At 40.3% G+C, this 20,886-nt stretch overlaps 2 protein-coding genes across 2 annotated transcripts; one reads left to right on the top strand and one right to left on the bottom strand.

Annotated features, from left to right (window-relative positions):
- Positions 1-1,722: 1,722 nt before the first annotated feature.
- LOC131675874 (uncharacterized protein K02A2.6-like) lies at positions 1,723-11,131 on the top strand. The gene is made up of 4 exons (XM_058955006.1): positions 1,723-1,926; positions 2,029-4,371; positions 4,498-4,747; positions 11,064-11,131. The coding sequence occupies exons 1-4, from the start codon at positions 1,723-1,725 to the stop codon at positions 11,129-11,131; spliced, it is 2,865 nt and encodes a 954-aa protein (XP_058810989.1).
- A 131-nt stretch (positions 11,132-11,262) lies between these two features.
- LOC131675872 (uncharacterized protein K02A2.6-like) lies at positions 11,263-14,482 on the bottom strand. The gene is made up of 4 exons (XM_058955005.1): positions 14,279-14,482; positions 11,834-14,176; positions 11,328-11,707; positions 11,263-11,278 (listed from the first exon to the last, which is right to left on the bottom strand). The coding sequence occupies exons 1-4, from the start codon at positions 14,480-14,482 to the stop codon at positions 11,263-11,265; spliced, it is 2,943 nt and encodes a 980-aa protein (XP_058810988.1).
- Positions 14,483-20,886: the final 6,404 nt, after the last annotated feature.

Below are 20,886 nucleotides of genomic sequence, written 5' to 3'. Positions count from 1 at the left end.
TCGAAAATCGTGAAACTGCCTACACCAGAAAATACCAAAAAAAGTTTACTGCAAAAAAACTGTTTAATCACTTCAACTCATAATTCGCTTACAAAAAGAATATTTATTTCACATTTCGGGTCTCGAACCCAGGCCTTCCAACTTGCTAACTAATTTCCTCGCAGCGCGCTAACCAACATGGTCACTGCCTATCCTGTCTCTCTCCCTTCCCAAAGCATATCAAAAATCTAACTACCTAACGTGGTGTTCATCCGAAAATGAGTGGCTCAACTTACGGTGCGTGCATATACAGTCGCCGTGTTTGCGTGTAATACAGCGATTTCATCGCTGACCTAGGATTTTCACGGGGTGGGAAAAATGAAACCGCCGAACAAAAAACTTGATAATCGGTTTCGAACCCGGGCCTTTTGAGCTTGTCACGAAAACGCTGTCACTTAGCTCACTGAACCGGCATTTGCGGGTTTAAACAAAATTGATCATGCGCATGTCAAAAAAAGGAAATGAGTACTCACACTACCATGGTTTTACGTGGGTCGCTCGAAGATCCAGTCCGCTGGAGATGCTGATCCGGTTGCCACAAACGATTTGCCCGGTCGTTTGCTGGCAGAGTCTGACCTGATGGAGGTCACTGCATTACATGTTTCCCACGTGGGTTGTTCGAGAGTCGGTGCCCAGCAACTGGACGTATGCTGGCAACGACGCTGCTCCCTAGCTAGCGCGAATTTGACGGTCGTCGCTCTTCCGGATGGTTCACCGGGAACTTTGTAGCTAGATGGCGGGGTCAGAAGCGGTTGCTGACGGATGATGATCGGTGTGACGGGATGCTGCAGCTTCAAACCTGCACGAAAAACACGCATCCAACGACAAGTTGGAATTAGGGCACGCACTGCACTGGCCACCATTTGCACCTTACCTTAATTCGGGAATACCGACTCTAAACCACTGCTTCGATATGCGGGAAGCCACTTAACTTGTACGAGTTAGAACTGGGAAGGGAAAACCAATTACTGGAAAAACTGATATAGAGAATCTCACGATTTTTATCTTTTACCTATAAAACCACACCGAGGCGCGAGAAAAAAAACTAAACCACTCCTGCCTCTTCCACAATCCAGAACAAAGTGAAAAATCAGATCTTTGGAGTCCTCAGTTTAAAGCATGAGTCATATCTTCGTGACCGGAACTACGCAATCGTTCACGAAATTACGCAAGTTTCCCCGAAGCCTTTTTTGTATACGGCTTCAATTTCTTTTGAATATCCCCAGACCTCGATCCTCTACCACCAATCCCGGGTGCTGCCGACTGGCTTTCAAAACCCAGATACAAATAGTTTCCCCTCCACTATAGCTTATTCTGCGGTTAAAGGTCGCAGAAAGGGTTATCTCAAAAGCGGGGCGACGCCTGCGTCGCGACCACCCGCCAAAAGTAACTCGGCTCCAACCACGGCTGGATCCGGTGGGTGCTCAACCACTCATCTGACAGTTCATTCGAAGGAACTCCAACCAACCACTCACTCTCATTCACATTTCGGGAGAAATTACAGAAGCTTTTACCTATGCTGAGCGGACCAGTTATTCGAGGGGCCGCTCGATTTTATTTACATTCATATCGTAGTACTACACTGTTTCCCGGAGATACGGATATAATTCAGAACAACATAAGCGTGCTGGAAACAATGAGAGATATGCAGGGCCGAGAGCGAAACAATTTCGACGAGATGGCATGACATCGCTGCAACGCTATGAACGTTGCTCCAGATGTAATCGTGCGTCCCATGGTAGTCAATCATGCCCAGCTCTAAACAAGAACTGCAATTCATGTGGGCGTCGTGGACATTTCGCAGCAACGTGTCGGAGACAACGCGGTAGCGTTAGGAGAGATGGACTTTCCAAGGAAAGCGCCAGTGAACTTGATAACAAGGAACAGGTACATACTTCATAAGAATGTCGAAAATTTGCTGAAAATATAACATCAGCGATACAATAAAGTGTTTTACTTAGGCATGTTCTCAAATTTTCCCCCTTTCAGCAAATCAATGCACTGTCTCTTGAGGACGTTCTTGTGAATTGCACACTTGCATTATATTATCCCATCCGCTTTCTAATAGACTCCGGGGCAGATGTCAACGTCATCGGTGGGGATGACTGGAACAAACTGGAAATGGTCCACCGGTCTGGATCGATATTGTTAGAACCAATAGAAGTATCTAGGAATCGTGGGCTACGTGGCTATGCTGCTAGCACGCCAATGTCAATTGAATGTGCTTTCCGATCAAAAATCCAAGTGGATGGAGTTGATAACCCAAGTGTTATCGCTGACTTCCTGGTGGTAAAAGGAGGCAGCTGTTCATTGCTTGGTCGAAGCACTGCCAGTGAAATGAAGCTGTTGAAGATTGGAGCGGATATCTTCCGCCTAGAAGGAGAACCGGAAAAAGTGTTTCCGAAGATGCCTGGAGTGAAGGTTAGGTTCTCTGTAGACCAAACTATTCCACCAGAGAGGAACGCCTACTACAACGTTCCTGCGGCATATCGCGAGGCAGCTAAATGTCGGTTGAAGGAAATGGAGTCTAGTGGCATCATCGAGAGAGTGACTTCTCCGCCGGACTGGATTAGTGGTTTATCAGCTGTTCCGAAAGGTAAGGACGATTTTCGCTTGGTCGTCAATATGCGTGCACCAAATAAGGCGATAAAGCGACAATATTACCGTTTACCACTAATTGAAGATATGAAAGTTAAATTGTACGGGGCAAAATTCTTTTCCAAACTCGATTTGTCCAACGCCTACTACCACCTCGAGTTACATGCTGAGTCACGGGATTTGACCACATTCTTGGCAGAAGACGGAATGTATCGGTTCACCCGACTTATGTTTGGGGTGAACTGCGCCCCCGAAATTTTTCAGCAGGAAATGTGCCGCATTTTGGAACCTGTCAAGAATAAAATCGTCTATATCGATGATATTCTTCTGTTCGCTGAAAGTTTGGAGGAACTTCGAAAAATCGTAGCCAACACGTTACAAATTTTGCGTGCAAATAATTTGACGCTAAACACGACCAAATGTGAATTCGATCGAAGTAGGATAAAGTTCGTGGGACATGAGCTGGACGAGAACGGTTTCCATATTGAAGAAACTAAAATAAAAGATATCCGGAGGTTTCGTCACCCTACAACTGCATCAGAACTGCGAAGCTTCTTGGGTCTAGCCGCTTTTGTAAGCCCATATATAAAAGATTTTGCAAAAATTTCATCTCCTTTGTGGGCAGTCATATCATCGAAAACATGGAGCTGGGACCAGGAACAGATGAAGGCATTTGAACTGTTAAAGGAATCAATCGTAAATTGTACCATTTCTTTGGGATACTTCTGTGAAAAGGATAAAACCGTTTTGTATACGGATGCTTCGCCTAATGCTTTAGGGGCAGTACTCGTCCAAATCGACAACAAGGGGTCCCCACGAATAATTAGTTTTGCGTCCAAGGCCCTCACCAGCACAGAGAAGAAGTATGCCCAGAACCAGCACGAAGCTTTGGGTGCTGTTTGGGCCGTAGAATATTTTTCGCATTTTCTACTAGGACGGCAGTTTACGTTGCGTACCGATGCCAAGGGCATAACCTTCATTTTAAATAGAACCCGAGAAACATCTAAAAGGGCACTGACTCGAGCAGATGGTTGGGCGTTACGACTCAGTCCATATCGCTATGATGTTGAGTTCATACGTGGCCTTGAGAACATTGCTGATCCTTCTTCTCGCCTATATTGTGGACACGATGAGGCTTTCAACGAAGAAACAAGTCCGTGGGAAATTGCCCATTTGGAAGCAAACACTGTTGAATTTTTGACTGAGGCGGAAATTAGAGACGCTACTAATCGTGATACCACACTCCAACGGGTTAAAGAATCACTGGAATCGTCAGATTGGCCTAAGGATCTACAGAGATATAAAGTTGTATCGAGTGACTTATATTCTAAGGAAGGTTTGCTCGTAAAGAACGGTTGTATCGTGGTCCCCGAGGAACTTAGATTAAAAGCTCTAGAAGTGGCTCTCGCAGGGCACCCACAAACTGCAAAATTTAGAAGCATCCTGCGTGAACGTGTTTGGTGGCCTGGAATTACAGGTGATGCGGAAAAGTGGGTGAAATCTTGTGACGCCTGTGCAGTGAATGGTAAACCAGAGAAGCACACACCCATGGAGCGAACACTGGTCCCTCGTACTGTCTGGGAAGTCATTGCGATGGACTTTAATGGACCATATGCGAAGTTTGAAGGCATATCTATCTTAGTAATCATTGATTTACGATCCAGGTTTGCAATCGCACGTCCAGTCAAATCTACGGCGTTCGAGTACACCAAGAAGATCCTGGACGACATATTTGTAAGGGAGGGGTTTCCGAAGTCTATAAAAACAGACAACGGGCCTCCATTCAATGGGGCTGAATATAAGCAGTATTGTACAGATCGTGGTATACAAACGATCTTTTCGACTCCTTTCTTTCCTCAGCAAAACGGACTAGCTGAAAGCTTTATGAAAGTCGTCAACAAAGCTATGTCCGTGGCAGTGTCTAGTGGGAACAGTTATGTGACGGAGCTTCAGAACGCAGTTCATGCCTACAACGCCGGTGCTCATTCTGTTATAAAAGTGCCCCCGGAAGAAATAATGATGGGTCGCAAAATTAAACGGAGGCTTCCCTTGTTGGAGCATAAGAAGTCAGCGCACGTCGAGGAATTGCTTGATTCGAGAGATTATGAAGGTAAATTGGAAGGAAAAGCACAAGAAGATAGACGTCGAGGGGCGAAATGTTGTTCAGTAAAACCTGGCGATACGGTGATACTTGAACGACATTCAAGGGAAAAGGGTCAATCTCGTTTCGATGCAAAGCGGTATACTGTGTTAACAGAGCAAAATGGGAGCCTACTTCTTACTGACCAGGAAGGACACACTGTAAAGCGTCACGTAACTAAAACAAAAAAAGTTCATCAATGGAGAAACATGCAAAGAACAAATGCCCAACTAAATGCCGAAAATCAAAATGTAGGTGAGAATTCAAAGCGACCCACAAGGGAATCGAAAGCCCCTTCATACTTGACGGATTATGTTCACATACTGGGAGATGAAATTGTATAATACAAGAACAACTTTGATTTCTGAAAAAAATAAAAAAAACAAACAAAAAACAAGATCTTTGCTGAAGTTTTTTTTTCTTGTTTTTCCTGTAAGAAAAGGGGAGATGTGTGGTGTGAACCAGTCTACTATAGTAGAACCCAGTGGCAATATGAACCGGTCTATTGCACGTTAGCTTGTATGTGTATTAACGCACCGTTTGAGCGAGAGAGTCTGCATTGTGTTCGTTGCATTGCTTCGTTCGTTTGTCTCACACTCTACGATATCACGGCACTCGCTAGGATACCGTCGTCGAGGTAAGTTGTGCGAATAGTGAGCTACGGCATGTTGGGTGATTCCTCGAACAGAGCAAATAACACAGGTATGATACCGAAAGTATGCCAAGCAATAATTGATGTCATAGGACCAAAGGCTTTCCCTGCCATAACTCGACAGTTCTGGATGGACTCAGCGAAGAGTTTCGAAGAGCTTTAGGGATTCCAAAATGCTATTGGAACCGTTGATGGTCGTCATATGGAAATTATTAAACCATCGCATTCCGGTTCATTGTACTACTGTTACAAACAGTACTACTCCATTGTTTTGATGATAATGTTTGATGCTAAGTAAGTCGTATGTACTCATATTAATGATTATGAGCACTAAAATAGTTTATTCATAGATTTAGGCCAATCTTTGCTGACGTAGGAGGTCTTGGAAAAAATAGCGACGGAGCTATTTTGAAGCATCTGAATTCGGGAAAAAAATTGCTACACAATCCGCAGCATCTCAACATTCCTGATATGATCACACTTCCCGGCATAGAAAAAGTTGCAGTTCCTCCTGTTGTGCTAGCTGATGAAACCTTCCAACTGACAAAACACGTGATGAGGCCATACTCAAGTCCTAGGTCGAGGTTTTTGACAAGAAAGCTGCAAATTTTCAATTATTTCAATTATCGCCTTTCAAGAGGACGGATGTTGCAGAAGATGGGTTGGGAATTTTTACACCAGAATGGCGTTTGTTGCAGGATAAAATGTGTTGCTGTAAAAGTACAGCTACCAAAGTGATCATGGCAGCAGTTATTCTCCACGCTTTCCTAAATCCTCAAGGATTCTCCAAACATCAAGCAAAACACATCTTGAGCAATTCAAGGAACAATCAGTTCATCAAAAAAGAAAACATTGAAGCTTTTTCAAGGAAATACAGCGAAAACTGCCTAGCAGGCCAGAGATTATTTAGCGGACTGGTTTGTTTCTCCTGTTGGGAGTCTTTAGTTCCATGGCAATACGAACGTGTATGACATAAATAAATAAATTATAAAAACCGATCATTATACACTATTTTTCTAATATTGTTAAAATTTGCACGAAGCAATAGATTTGAAATAATCAATGCTGTTTAACATTTCTCATTTATCAAAATCCAATTACAATTATGTTCAATTATGTTCAATATGATTGTGAAAGTATCAATTACTTGTTATTAAGTATAGCACGTGTATACAAGCGCTCGACAGCCACGAACCTTATGAGCTACGACACTCAAACCCGGAAAACGTAAAAATGACAAATTTCGCGCCAACTCGAACAAATGTTGGCAGCACCCTCTCAGATTTTAATGAAACTTTCAGTACATGAAGACTTTGTCACAAAAAGCCACTTTGCATACTTTGTTTTTCCAAAAATGATCTAGACTGTCTTTTTGGAAAGGGCCAAACTTTTGTTACCAATATTTTTAAAATGGCTATAGTCTAAAAATGACAAGTTCTACAAAAAATGTAGTAGGAGTGATTTTTACAAAATTAGTCAAATTTGTGAATAAAAATATTGAAAAAATTCTTTATTGACTCCTACACTGAAAAAAATCGATGTTAAAAATTTAAAGAGTCGATTAACAAAAAAACCATTTTTGATTTGGATGAAATTTTGTTTCAAGATAGGTAATTATGGCCCTACCTACCGTCAAAAATTCAAGTTGGACACTTTCAAGGAAAAAAAGTTATTTGAAAAAAACTTCTTTGTCCAAAATGAATCTTTTTCAGAGTATTTTTATCGAAAATTAAACCAATGAAAGTCATAGTCATCTCAGAAATCATTTTCCCAGCTGCTAGTTGCCTATATATATATATATATATATATATATATATATATATATATATATATATATATATATATATATATATATATATATATATATATATATATATATATATATATATATATATATATATATATATATATATATATATATATATATATATATATATATATATATATATATATATATATATATATATATATATATATATATATATATATATATATATATATATATATATATATATATATATATATATATATATATATATATATATATATATATATATATATATATATATATATATATATAGGCAACTAGCAGCTGGGAAAATGATTTCTGAGATGACTATGACTTTCATTGGTTTAATTTTCGATAAAAATACTCTGAAAAAGATTCATTTTGGACAAAGAAGTTTTTTTCAAATAACTTTTTTTCCTTGAAAGTGTCCAACTTGAATTTTTGACGGTAGGTAGGGCCATAATTACCTATCTTGAAACAAAATTTCATCCAAATCAAAAATGGTTTTTTTGTTAATCGACTCTTTAAATTTTTAACATCGATTTTTTTCAGTGTAGGAGTCAATAAAGAATTTTTTCAATATTTTTATTCACAAATTTGACTAATTTTGTAAAAATCACTCCTACTACATTTTTTGTAGAACTTGTCATTTTTAGACTATAGCCATTTTAAAAATATTGGTAACAAAAGTTTGGCCCTTTCCAAAAAGACAGTCTAGATCATTTTTGGAAAAACAAAGTATGCAAAGTGGCTTTTTGTGACAAAGTCTTCATGTACTGAAAGTTTCATTAAAATCTGAGAGGGTGCTGCCAACATTTGTTCGAGTTGGCGCGAAATTTGTCATTTTTACGTTTTCCGGGTTTGAGTGTCGTAGCTCATAAGGTTCGTGGCTGTCGAGCGCTTGTATACACGTGCTATACTTAATAACAAGTAATTGATACTTTCACAATCATATTGAACATAATTGAACATAATTGTAATTGGATTTTGATAAATGAGAAATGTTAAACAGCATTGATTATTTCAAATCTATTGCTTCGTGCAAATTTTAACAATATTAGAAAAATAGTGTATAATGATCGGTTTTTATAATTTATTTATTTATGTCATACACGTTCGTATTGCCATGGAACTAAAGACTCCCCAACAGGAGAAACAAACCAGTCCGCTAAATAATCTCTGGCCTGCTAGGCAGTTTTCGCTGTATTTCCTTGAAAAAGCTTCAATGTTTTCTTTTTTGATGACATTGTTCCTTGAATTGCTCAAGATGTGTTTTGCTTGATGTTTGGAGAATCCTTGAGGATTTAGGAAAGCGTGGAGAATAACTGCTGCCATGATCACTTTGGTAGCTGTACTTTTACAGCAATACATTTTATCCTGCAACAAACGCCATTCTGATGTAAAAATTCCCAACCCATCTTCTGCAACATTCCGTCCTCTTGAAAGGCGATAATTGAAATAATTGAAAATTTGCAGCTTTCTTGTCAAAAACCTCGACCTAGGACTTGAGTATGGCCTCATCACGTGTTTTGTCAGTTGGAAGGTTTCATCAGCTAGCACAACAGGAGGAACTGCAATATATATATATATATATATATATATATATATATATATATATATATATATATATATATATATATATATATATATATATATATATATATATATATATATATATATATATATATATATATATATATATATATATATATATATATATATATATATATATATATATATATATATATATATATATATATATATATATAGGCAACTAGCAGCTGGGAAAATGATTTCTGAGATGACTATGACTTTCATTGGTTTAATTTTCGATAAAAATACTCTGAAAAAGATTCATTTTGGACAAAGAAGTTTTTTTCAAATAACTTTTTTTCCTTGAAAGTGTCCAACTTGAATTTTTGACGGTAGGTAGGGCCATAATTACCTATCTTGAAACAAAATTTCATCCAAATCAAAAATGGTTTTTTTGTTAATCGACTCTTTAAATTTTTAACATCGATTTTTTTCAGTGTAGGAGTCAATAAAGAATTTTTTCAATATTTTTATTCACAAATTTGACTAATTTTGTAAAAATCACTCCTACTACATTTTTTGTAGGACTTGTCATTTTTAGACTATAGCCATTTTAAAAATATTGGTAACAAAAGTTTGGCCCTTTCCAAAAAGACAGTCTAGATCATTTTTGGAAAAACAAAGTATGCAAAGTGGCTTTTTGTGACAAAGTCTTCATGTACTGAAAGTTTCATTAAAATCTGAGAGGGTGCTGCCAACATTTGTTCGAGTTGGCGCGAAATTTGTCATTTTTACGTTTTCCGGGTTTGAGTGTCGTAGCTCATAAGGTTCGTGGCTGTCGAGCGCTTGTATACACGTGCTATACTTAATAACAAGTAATTGATACTTTCACAATCATATTGAACATAATTGAACATAATTGTAATTGGATTTTGATAAATGAGAAATGTTAAACAGCATTGATTATTTCAAATCTATTGCTTCGTGCAAATTTTAACAATATTAGAAAAATAGTGTATAATGATCGGTTTTTATAATTTATTTATTTATGTCATACACGTTCGTATTGCCATGGAACTAAAGACTCCCCAACAGGAGAAACAAACCAGTCCGCTAAATAATCTCTGGCCTGCTAGGCAGTTTTCGCTGTATTTCCTTGAAAAAGCTTCAATGTTTTCTTTTTTGATGACTGATTGTTCCTTGAATTGCTCAAGATGTGTTTTGCTTGATGTTTGGAGAATCCTTGAGGATTTAGGAAAGCGTGGAGAATAACTGCTGCCATGATCACTTTGGTAGCTGTACTTTTACAGCAACACATTTTATCCTGCAACAAACGCCATTCTGATGTAAAAATTCCCAACCCATCTTCTGCAACATTCCGTCCTCTTGAAAGGCGATAATTGAAATAATTGAAAATTTGCAGCTTTCTTGTCAAAAACCTCGACCTAGGACTTGAGTATGGCCTCATCACGTGTTTTGTCAGTTGGAAGGTTTCATCAGCTAGCACAACAGGAGGAACTGCAACTTTTTCTATGCCGGGAAGTGTGATCATATCAGGAATGTTGAGATGCTGTGGATTGTGTAGCAATTTTTTCCCGAATTCAGATGCTTCAAAAATAGCTCCGTCGCTATTTTTTCCAAGACCTCCTACGTCAGCAAAGATTGGCCTAAATCTATGAATAAACTATTTTAGTGCTCATAATCATTAATATGAGTACATACGACTTACTTAGCATCAAACATTATCATCAAAACAATGGAGTAGTACTGTTTGTAACAGTAGTACAATGAACCGGAATGCGATGGTTTAATAATTTCCATATGACGACCATCAACGGTTCCAATAGCATTTTGGAATCCCCAAAGCTCTTCGAAACTCTTCGCTGAGTCCATCCAGAACTGTCGAGTTATGGCAGGGAAAGCCTTTGGTCCTATGACATCAATTATTGCTTGGCATACTTTCGGTATCATACATGTGTTATTTGCTCTGTTCGAGGAATCACCCAACATGCCGTAGCTCACTATTCGCACAACTTACCTCGACGACGGTATCCTAGCGAGTGCCGTGATATCGTAGAGTGTGAGACAAACGAACGAAGCAATGCAACGAACACAATGCAGACTCTCTCGCTCAAACGGTGCGTTAATACACATACAAGCTAACGTGCAATAGACCGGTTCATATTGCCACTGGGTTCTACTATAGTAGACTGGTTCACACCACACATCTCCCCTTTTCTTACAGGAAAAACAAGAAAAAAAACTTCAGCAAAGATCTTGTTTTTTGTTTGTTTTTTTTTTATTTTTTTCAGAAATCAAAGTTGTTCTTGTATTATACAATTTCATCTCCCAGTATGTGAACATAATCCGTCAAGTATGAAGGGGCTTTCGATTCCCTTGTGGGTCGCTTTGAATTCTCACCTACATTTTGATTTTCGGCATTTAGTTGGGCATTTGTTCTTTGCATGTTTCTCCATTGATGAACTTTTTTTGTTTTAGTTACGTGACGCTTTACAGTGTGTCCTTCCTGGTCAGTAAGAAGTAGGCTCCCATTTTGCTCTGTTAACACAGTATACCGCTTTGCATCGAAACGAGATTGACCCTTTTCCCTTGAATGTCGTTCAAGTATCACCGTATCGCCAGGTTTTACTGAACAACATTTCGCCCCTCGACGTCTATCTTCTTGTGCTTTTCCTTCCAATTTACCTTCATAATCTCTCGAATCAAGCAATTCCTCGACGTGCGCTGACTTCTTATGCTCCAACAAGGGAAGCCTCCGTTTAATTTTGCGACCCATCATTATTTCTTCCGGGGGCACTTTTATAACAGAATGAGCACCGGCGTTGTAGGCATGAACTGCGTTCTGAAGCTCCGTCACATAACTGTTCCCACTAGACACTGCCACGGACATAGCTTTGTTGACGACTTTCATAAAGCTTTCAGCTAGTCCGTTTTGCTGAGGAAAGAAAGGAGTCGAAAAGATCGTTTGTATACCACGATCTGTACAATACTGCTTATATTCAGCCCCATTGAATGGAGGCCCGTTGTCTGTTTTTATAGACTTCGGAAACCCCTCCCTTACAAATATGTCGTCCAGGATCTTCTTGGTGTACTCGAACGCCGTAGATTTGACTGGACGTGCGATTGCAAACCTGGATCGTAAATCAATGATTACTAAGATAGATATGCCTTCAAACTTCGCATATGGTCCATTAAAGTCCATCGCAATGACTTCCCAGACAGTACGAGGGACCAGTGTTCGCTCCATGGGTGTGTGCTTCTCTGGTTTACCATTCACTGCACAGGCGTCACAAGATTTCACCCACTTTTCCGCATCACCTGTAATTCCAGGCCACCAAACACGTTCACGCAGGATGCTTCTAAATTTTGCAGTTTGTGGGTGCCCTGCGAGAGCCACTTCTAGAGCTTTTAATCTAAGTTCCTCGGGGACCACGATACAACCGTTCTTTACGAGCAAACCTTCCTTAGAATATAAGTCACTCGATACAACTTTATATCTCTGTAGATCCTTAGGCCAATCTGACGATTCCAGTGATTCTTTAACCCGTTGGAGTGTGGTATCACGATTAGTAGCGTCTCTAATTTCCGCCTCAGTCAAAAATTCAACAGTGTTTGCTTCCAAATGGGCAATTTCCCACGGACTTGTTTCTTCGTTGAAAGCCTCATCGTGTCCACAATATAGGCGAGAAGAAGGATCAGCAATGTTCTCAAGGCCACGTATGAACTCAACATCATAGCGATATGGACTGAGTCGTAACGCCCAACCATCTGCTCGAGTCAGTGCCCTTTTAGATGTTTCTCGGGTTCTATTTAAAATGAAGGTTATGCCCTTGGCATCGGTACGCAACGTAAACTGCCGTCCTAGTAGAAAATGCGAAAAATATTCTACGGCCCAAACAGCACCCAAAGCTTCGTGCTGGTTCTGGGCATACTTCTTCTCTGTGCTGGTGAGGGCCTTGGACGCAAAACTAATTATTCGTGGGGACCCCTTGTTGTCGATTTGGACGAGTACTGCCCCTAAAGCATTAGGCGAAGCATCCGTATACAAAACGGTTTTATCCTTTTCACAGAAGTATCCCAAAGAAATGGTACAATTTACGATTGATTCCTTTAACAGTTCAAATGCCTTCATCTGTTCCTGGTCCCAGCTCCATGTTTTCGATGATATGACTGCCCACAAAGGAGATGAAATTTTTGCAAAATCTTTTATATATGGGCTTACAAAAGCGGCTAGACCCAAGAAGCTTCGCAGTTCTGATGCAGTTGTAGGGTGACGAAACCTCCGGATATCTTTTATTTTAGTTTCTTCAATATGGAAACCGTTCTCGTCCAGCTCATGTCCCACGAACTTTATCCTACTTCGATCGAATTCACATTTGGTCGTGTTTAGCGTCAAATTATTTGCACGCAAAATTTGTAACGTGTTGGCTACGATTTTTCGAAGTTCCTCCAAACTTTCAGCGAACAGAAGAATATCATCGATATAGACGATTTTATTCTTGACAGGTTCCAAAATGCGGCACATTTCCTGCTGAAAAATTTCGGGGGCGCAGTTCACCCCAAACATAAGTCGGGTGAACCGATACATTCCGTCTTCTGCCAAGAATGTGGTCAAATCCCGTGACTCAGCATGTAACTCGAGGTGGTAGTAGGCGTTGGACAAATCGAGTTTGGAAAAGAATTTTGCCCCGTACAATTTAACTTTCATATCTTCAATTAGTGGTAAACGGTAATATTGTCGCTTTATCGCCTTATTTGGTGCACGCATATTGACGACCAAGCGAAAATCGTCCTTACCTTTCGGAACAGCTGATAAACCACTAATCCAGTCCGGCGGAGAAGTCACTCTCTCGATGATGCCACTAGACTCCATTTCCTTCAACCGACATTTAGCTGCCTCGCGATATGCCGCAGGAACGTTGTAGTAGGCGTTCCTCTCTGGTGGAATAGTTTGGTCTACAGAGAACCTAACCTTCACTCCAGGCATCTTCGGAAACACTTTTTCCGGTTCTCCTTCTAGGCGGAAGATATCCGCTCCAATCTTCAACAGCTTCATTTCACTGGCAGTGCTTCGACCAAGCAATGAACAGCTGCCTCCTTTTACCACCAGGAAGTCAGCGATAACACTTGGGTTATCAACTCCATCCACTTGGATTTTTGATCGGAAAGCACATTCAATTGACATTGGCGTGCTAGCAGCATAGCCACGTAGCCCACGATTCCTAGATACTTCTATTGGTTCTAACAATATCGATCCAGACCGGTGGACCATTTCCAGTTTGTTCCAGTCATCCCCACCGATGACGTTGACATCTGCCCCGGAGTCTATTAGAAAGCGGATGGGATAATATAATGCAAGTGTGCAATTCACAAGAACGTCCTCAAGAGACAGTGCATTGATTTGCTGAAAGGGGGAAAATTTGAGAACATGCCTAAGTAAAACACTTTATTGTATCGCTGATGTTATATTTTCAGCAAATTTTCGACATTCTTATGAAGTATGTACCTGTTCCTTGTTATCAAGTTCACTGGCGCTTTCCTTGGAAAGTCCATCTCTCCTAACGCTACCGCGTTGTCTCCGACACGTTGCTGCGAAATGTCCACGACGCCCACATGAATTGCAGTTCTTGTTTAGAGCTGGGCATGATTGACTACCATGGGACGCACGATTACATCTGGAGCAACGTTCATAGCGTTGCAGCGATGTCATGCCATCTCGTCGAAATTGTTTCGCTCTCGGCCCTGCATATCTCTCATTGTTTCCAGCACGCTTATGTTGTTCTGAATTATATCCGTATCTCCGGGAAACAGTGTAGTACTACGATATGAATGTAAATAAAATCGAGCGGCCCCTCGAATAACTGGTCCGCTCAGCATAGGTAAAAGCTTCTGTAATTTCTCCCGAAATGTGAATGAGAGTGAGTGGTTGGTTGGAGTTCCTTCGAATGAACTGTCAGATGAGTGGTTGAGCACCCACCGGATCCAGCCGTGGTTGGAGCCGAGTTACTTTTGGCGGGTGGTCGCGACGCAGGCGTCGCCCCGCTTTTGAGATAACCCTTTCTGCGACCTTTAACCGCAGAATAAGCTATAGTGGAGGGGAAACTATTTGTATCTGGGTTTTGAAAGCCAGTCGGCAGCACCCGGGATTTGGTGGTAGAGGATCGAGGTCTGGGGATATTCAAAAGAAATTGAAGCCGTATACAAAAAAGGCTTCGGGGAAACTTGCGTAATTTCGTGAACGATTGCGTAGTTCCGGTCACGAAGATATGACTCATGCTTTAAACTGAGGACTCCAAAGATCTGATTTTTCACTTTGTTCTGGATTGTGGAAGAGGCAGGAGTGGTTTAGTTTTTTTTCTCGCGCCTCGGTGTGGTTTTATAGGTAAAAGATAAAAATCGTGAGATTCTCTATATCAGTTTTTCCAGTAATTGGTTTTCCCTTCCCAGTTCTAACTCGTACAAGTTAAGTGGCTTCCCGCATATCGAAGCAGTGGTTTAGAGTCGGTATTCCCGAATTAAGGTAAGGTGCAAATGGTGGCCAGTGCAGTGCGTGCCCTAATTCCAACTTGTCGTTGGATGCGTGTTTTTCGTGCAGGTTTGAAGCTGCAGCATCCCGTCACACCGATCATCATCCGTCAGCAACCGCTTCTGACCCCGCCATCTAGCTACAAAGTTCCCGGTGAACCATCCGGAAGAGCGACGACCGTCAAATTCGCGCTAGCTAGGGAGCAGCGTCGTTGCCAGCATACGTCCAGTTGCTGGGCACCGACTCTCGAACAACCCACGTGGGAAACATGTAATGCAGTGACCTCCATCAGGTCAGACTCTGCCAGCAAACGACCGGGCAAATCGTTTGTGGCAACCGGATCAGCATCTCCAGCGGACTGGATCTTCGAGCGACCCACGTAAAACCATGGTAGTGTGAGTACTCATTTCCTTTTTTTGACATGCGCATGATCAATTTTGTTTAAACCCGCAAATGCCGGTTCAGTGAGCTAAGTGACAGCGTTTTCGTGACAAGCTCAAAAGGCCCGGGTTCGAAACCCGATTATCAAGTTTTTTGTTCGGCGGTTTCATTTTTCCCACCCCGTGAAAATCCTAGGTCAGCGATGAAATCGCTGTATTACACGCAAACACGGCGACTGTATATGCACGCACCGTAAGTTGAGCCACTCATTTTCGGATGAACACCACGTTAGGTAGTTAGATTTTTGATATGCTTTGGGAAGGGAGAGAGACAGGATAGGCAGTGACCATGTTGGTTAGCGCGCTGCGAGGAAATTAGTTAGCAAGTTGGAAGGCCTGGGTTCGAGACCCGAAATGTGAAATAAATATTCTTTTTGTAAGCGAATTATGAGTTGAAGTGATTAAACAGTTTTTTTGCAGTAAACTTTTTTTGGTATTTTCTGGTGTAGGCAGTTTCACGATTTTCGGTCGTTTCCGTTTTTAGCGAGCAAAGTTGACTCCTTTTTCCTTCGACTCAACCTTTCCTAAATCGGCCACGATTGGGGACCTTGTGTTTGAGTAGATCTTTGCCCGTGATGATAAAAAGCGTTAGAGCTAATTAATTATACCGGTCTGAGGCCTTCTTTGTATACTGTTGTTGATTTCTAGCGAATGTTTTCAGACTGGTAATCAAGGTACCTGAGTCCAGTTGGACCATTCTGGAGCCAGTACTCAGAAACAAATAGTACCCGCCCGTAGGAGGGGTCTCAATAGCTGGGCAAACCGAACAAGGCGAATGGTCTCCTTCGGGAGTGGCGCTGAAGCCATCCGCTAAATATTGATTTAGGCTCCGGCTCCAACTGTCTCGGGTTACAATTGGCGCCCAACAAGATTTGGCATGTTTTTTTTGCTGGAAAGTACAACTTTCTTCGGCATTTTTCCCTTAGATTAGTTTGAATTTTCTCAATGGTTAATTTGGTTTAAGTTGTAAATACATAAATATTTTGTAGAATAAGTTTATTGCTCTTCTTTACCATATTTTTATATTTATTTTATCAATTCATTACTATATACTCATTACATTTCATTATACCTTTTACAAATTATATAAATAAATACTACTTCATATCCACGCACAAAATGGATAGATTTCCATATTCTGAACATTTGAACTCTGAAGAAGTTGATTATGAACTTATGATCAGAGGTCAGTTGGAGGCAACTATTCTTGAACTTGATCTTGCTGGTAAACAGAGACTTCTAAGGACGTTGTTCAAGTCCGATGTCAAAAATAGTCAAAACTATCGTTCGCCGTTAAATATTTCAGTTCTTTTCATCTAAGCAGATAAGTGGAAAGAAGTCAAGCTATGTAGCTCTTCGGAGTAACCACAGATTACGATGAGAAGAAACACCTACGGGGAAATTTTTTTACTGGCAGCTATTAGCAGCTTTATTTGTTTCTCCGAAAGATAACTGCGCTGAGAAATCATTAGAAGTTTGTGCTGACTCGTTAAACCAGTATTGCGGTTCACGACGCCTTAGAATGAGCAGGGGCAATGACCTGTACAAAGTAATATGCTATATGCTATGAATCATAAAGCGAGCCCTTACGATGATTTCGACAAACGGCTGTGATCAAGCGAAGAAAAGAGGAGCAAGCCTCTGATGCAACTCTCAGTGCTTTCGGAGAATACAAATGAAGCAACGGTAGCCGCCAACATAGCCTTTGTGTAGTGGACGCAACTCCACCAAAACAGCTATGGAAAAGGTAGTGATTAAAAGGTGGATTCTTCCACATTGGATCAAGCACGACAAGCATCGTGTTGTAAATAGTATTGTAAATAGTAGTATTAGTTAGATTAGTATGCAATTCCTACGATTTGTCCTATCTCTTATTCTCTAGTGTTAGTTCTTAAAGTAATATTAATCGACAATTTAAGAAACTTAAGGTTTTCATATTTTTCCTTATTCTTCATTAAATTTTTCGAATTATTCTATAATTTTGCTCCTAAATTGTATATTATTTCCTTCATTTTTATTCTCTTCCATATTATCTCCTAGGATTCCTAAAATATTATAAATTGAATTAGTTATTTTCTTCACTTTCAATATCTTTTGATAATTTAAACGATTTCTTACCTTTTTTGCCTGTTTAGTCCGTTTCAAACCAAAGTTCGTAGATTCCTTTCCGCCCTTCATCCATTCCATCCATCCGTGCTTCATCCATTCCATCCATCGTTCTCCATTTCCCTTCGTCCTTCCTTCTCCAGCAAGCTCTTGATGTAGGTTGAGGTTCGACATCTGAAAGCAGCAACACCTGCGAAGAGAAATAAGAAAAAACGGTTCTTTTCAAAACTTACATCGATACGACACTATGCGTAAAGTACTCTCCTGATGGTAGCAGGTCCAGTTTCCGACGGATTTTTGGTGTAGCACCACCCTTTCACCGGAAAAACTGCAATAAAGTTTCGCGAACACTTTTCACTACCGAACGCGACGAGTTAGAGTTACGGTTTGTTGACATTTGGTAGAACAGGTTCATTGGTATTGGCAAGAGAATGAGTGACGCGTGAGAGGGATGAATGAGAGTTCAACATGTGTGATCGAGGGGTGACTGCATGGTATTTTTTCTTGATAATTTATGTTGTGAGTTTTTCGTGGTCAAACAATTTTGACGGTCAGAAATTCTCGCTTCGTTCGATTTGCGTTTTTGGATTATCGTGAACAATTTTTTCTGGAGAACTCCAGAGTAGTTCACAATAACCGGAAACAGACCCCCATTTAAAGGATGTGATGTTGAATCCGTTTTGCTTGGATGTTACTCCGAGGTTTGGATAGCAAAACATACTAGTATTTTTTTCACAAAGGTGAAGGTTTTACGAAGAGCGTATTTCACTTCTTAGTTTTTATACTGAGGTAAAGAAATTCGTGTCTTAATTTTTAGTTTAACTGTACATTGGAATATTCCAATTATAGTGGAATATTATGAGTGAATGTGATTGCCAATTACCATTAGCCAAAGTTTATCGGAAAGATCAAGCAAGTTTTTCAGTTGTTCAGTATTAGCAAGGATATTGTGTTTTTTGGTTAAATTTAGTTGATTGCTGCTGGAGACCGGAGTTGAAAAACGATGATGGTCAGTAACAGATAATGTCTGCAAATAGATGATGAGTCAATTTTTTTGACGATGACCACATATGACCCCAGCAGTCCCGATTTTCTCAATTACAAATACAAATGTCCTTCGAAAATTTGATTGGTTTTCAACCAATCAAATTTTCGAAAACAAAGTGGGGAATGATGTAGTACTACGATATGAATGTAAATAAAATCGAGCGGCCCCTCGAATAACTGGTCCGCTCAGCATAGGTAAAAGCTTCTGTAATTTCTCCCGAAATGTGAATGAGAGTGAGTGGTTGGTTGGAGTTCCTTCGAATGAACTGTCAGATGAGTGGTTGAGCACCCACCGGATCCAGCCGTGGTTGGAGCCGAGTTACTTTTGGCGGGTGGTCGCGACGCAGGCGTCGCCCCGCTTTTGAGCAGAGGCGACGGGTGGACCTAAGTCCAACCTGTTCAATCAGGTTTCTACGGACATGGGAAAATATGCGTGCGTTTTGATAACATGCGACATTCGGCACAGAAAACTTTATTTTTCTCTTTATTTTTAGTCGTACAATTATTTATAAAGAAGCGGAATTCGACGATCAACACGGGCAGCGAACAAGTCAACCACTTCCTCATAAAAATTCGGATGCTGTTGTAGCTCTTTCAATAATCTACCTTCTACTGTCATTAGCATAAGGTGAAATAATCTCTCTTCACCCATCTGTGTTCTTAGATAATTTTTTATCCGACGAAGCACAGAAAAAGAACGCTCTACTGAAGCTGTTGTACTAGGCAGAGTTAGTACTAGTTTTGACAACTTCACAACTTCTGAGAAGACATCACCGAGTTCTTCGCTCAATATTAACTCGAGTATTTCACTGAGTTTTTTGTTTCTGAATTCAGATTTAGAAAATAGCACTTTTAGTTCATTAGTCAATTTCGTACTATCAAAACAGTCGAACGATTCCATCAGAGACTGCAGCAATTCTTTTGGAAACGATGCTTCATATTTCGAAAATTTATCTGCATTTAGAAGGCCAACATAAGTTATTTTTTCCAGCGATTTGAATCTGTCGTTCATTTCGTGGATCACACGTTCAATTATGCCAATGAAAAGGTTATGGAAAGTATGTTTTGTTTGTTTCTTGCCTAATTCTGCATTACCAACAATTTCGACTGTGGTTTTGTAGACATCTTCGAAAAATGTGACTGTTTTTAATTTTTGAATGCTAGAACGGCACAGCTGAACAGCATTTATGCATTCTAATATGTCCAACTCTTTGGTTTGCAAAATACTGTAGAGAACATCAGTATATGAAAAGATTGCAGCGAAAACCTTCAACTGGAACACTGTGCTGAACTCAAGCATAAACGCATGCAGCCCACGTGATAATGAGCACGTCTCCGCATCCCATTCTGTGTTCCCGAGATAGATGTCTCCCAAACATGTCACTAAACCGCTGTAGTTTTCTTCGACCACATTCACCATCCTTGAGGTATAAGCCCACTTGGTTTTACATACATTCGGTATCTTGCGCTCAACAAAATTTTTCAGCTCTCGATTCCTTTTTGTAGACTGCGAAAAGAAGGCTGCAATCGACGACAGTGTTTTAAAAAATCGTGATGTTCGATTGTCGTCCACACAAGCATGTAATAGTACAAGATTTAAAATATGTGCTCTACAGTGGATGTACTCAGCTTTAGGAAACTTCTGTTTCACTAACGCTTGGGTGCCGCCTTTTTCTCCAGACATTACTGCAGCGCCATCGTAAGTTTGAGCCACTAGCTTGTCAACATTTAGACCAAACTGATTCGCAATTTCTTCAACCTGCATCGCAAGAGCGGAAGCATTTTTGTCGCTGCTGACATCCGTCAAGCGCACTAATCTTTCCACAGGTGTACCTGAAAAATGTATTGCTTATTGTGCTAATTCTAGTAAACCCATAGAATAGAATTGCATACCGTTCTTCTTGACGTAACGCAAAGCACACGACAATTGAGATAATCTGGCCGAGTCAGTTGTCTCATCTAGCATGATTGCCGCGAATTCTGCTTCACCTACTT

This window comes from Topomyia yanbarensis, chromosome 1, assembly GCF_030247195.1.
Source record: "Topomyia yanbarensis strain Yona2022 chromosome 1, ASM3024719v1, whole genome shotgun sequence".
NCBI lineage: Eukaryota > Metazoa > Arthropoda > Insecta > Diptera > Culicidae > Topomyia > Topomyia yanbarensis.
This window is presented reverse-complemented; position numbering and strand designations above follow the sequence as displayed.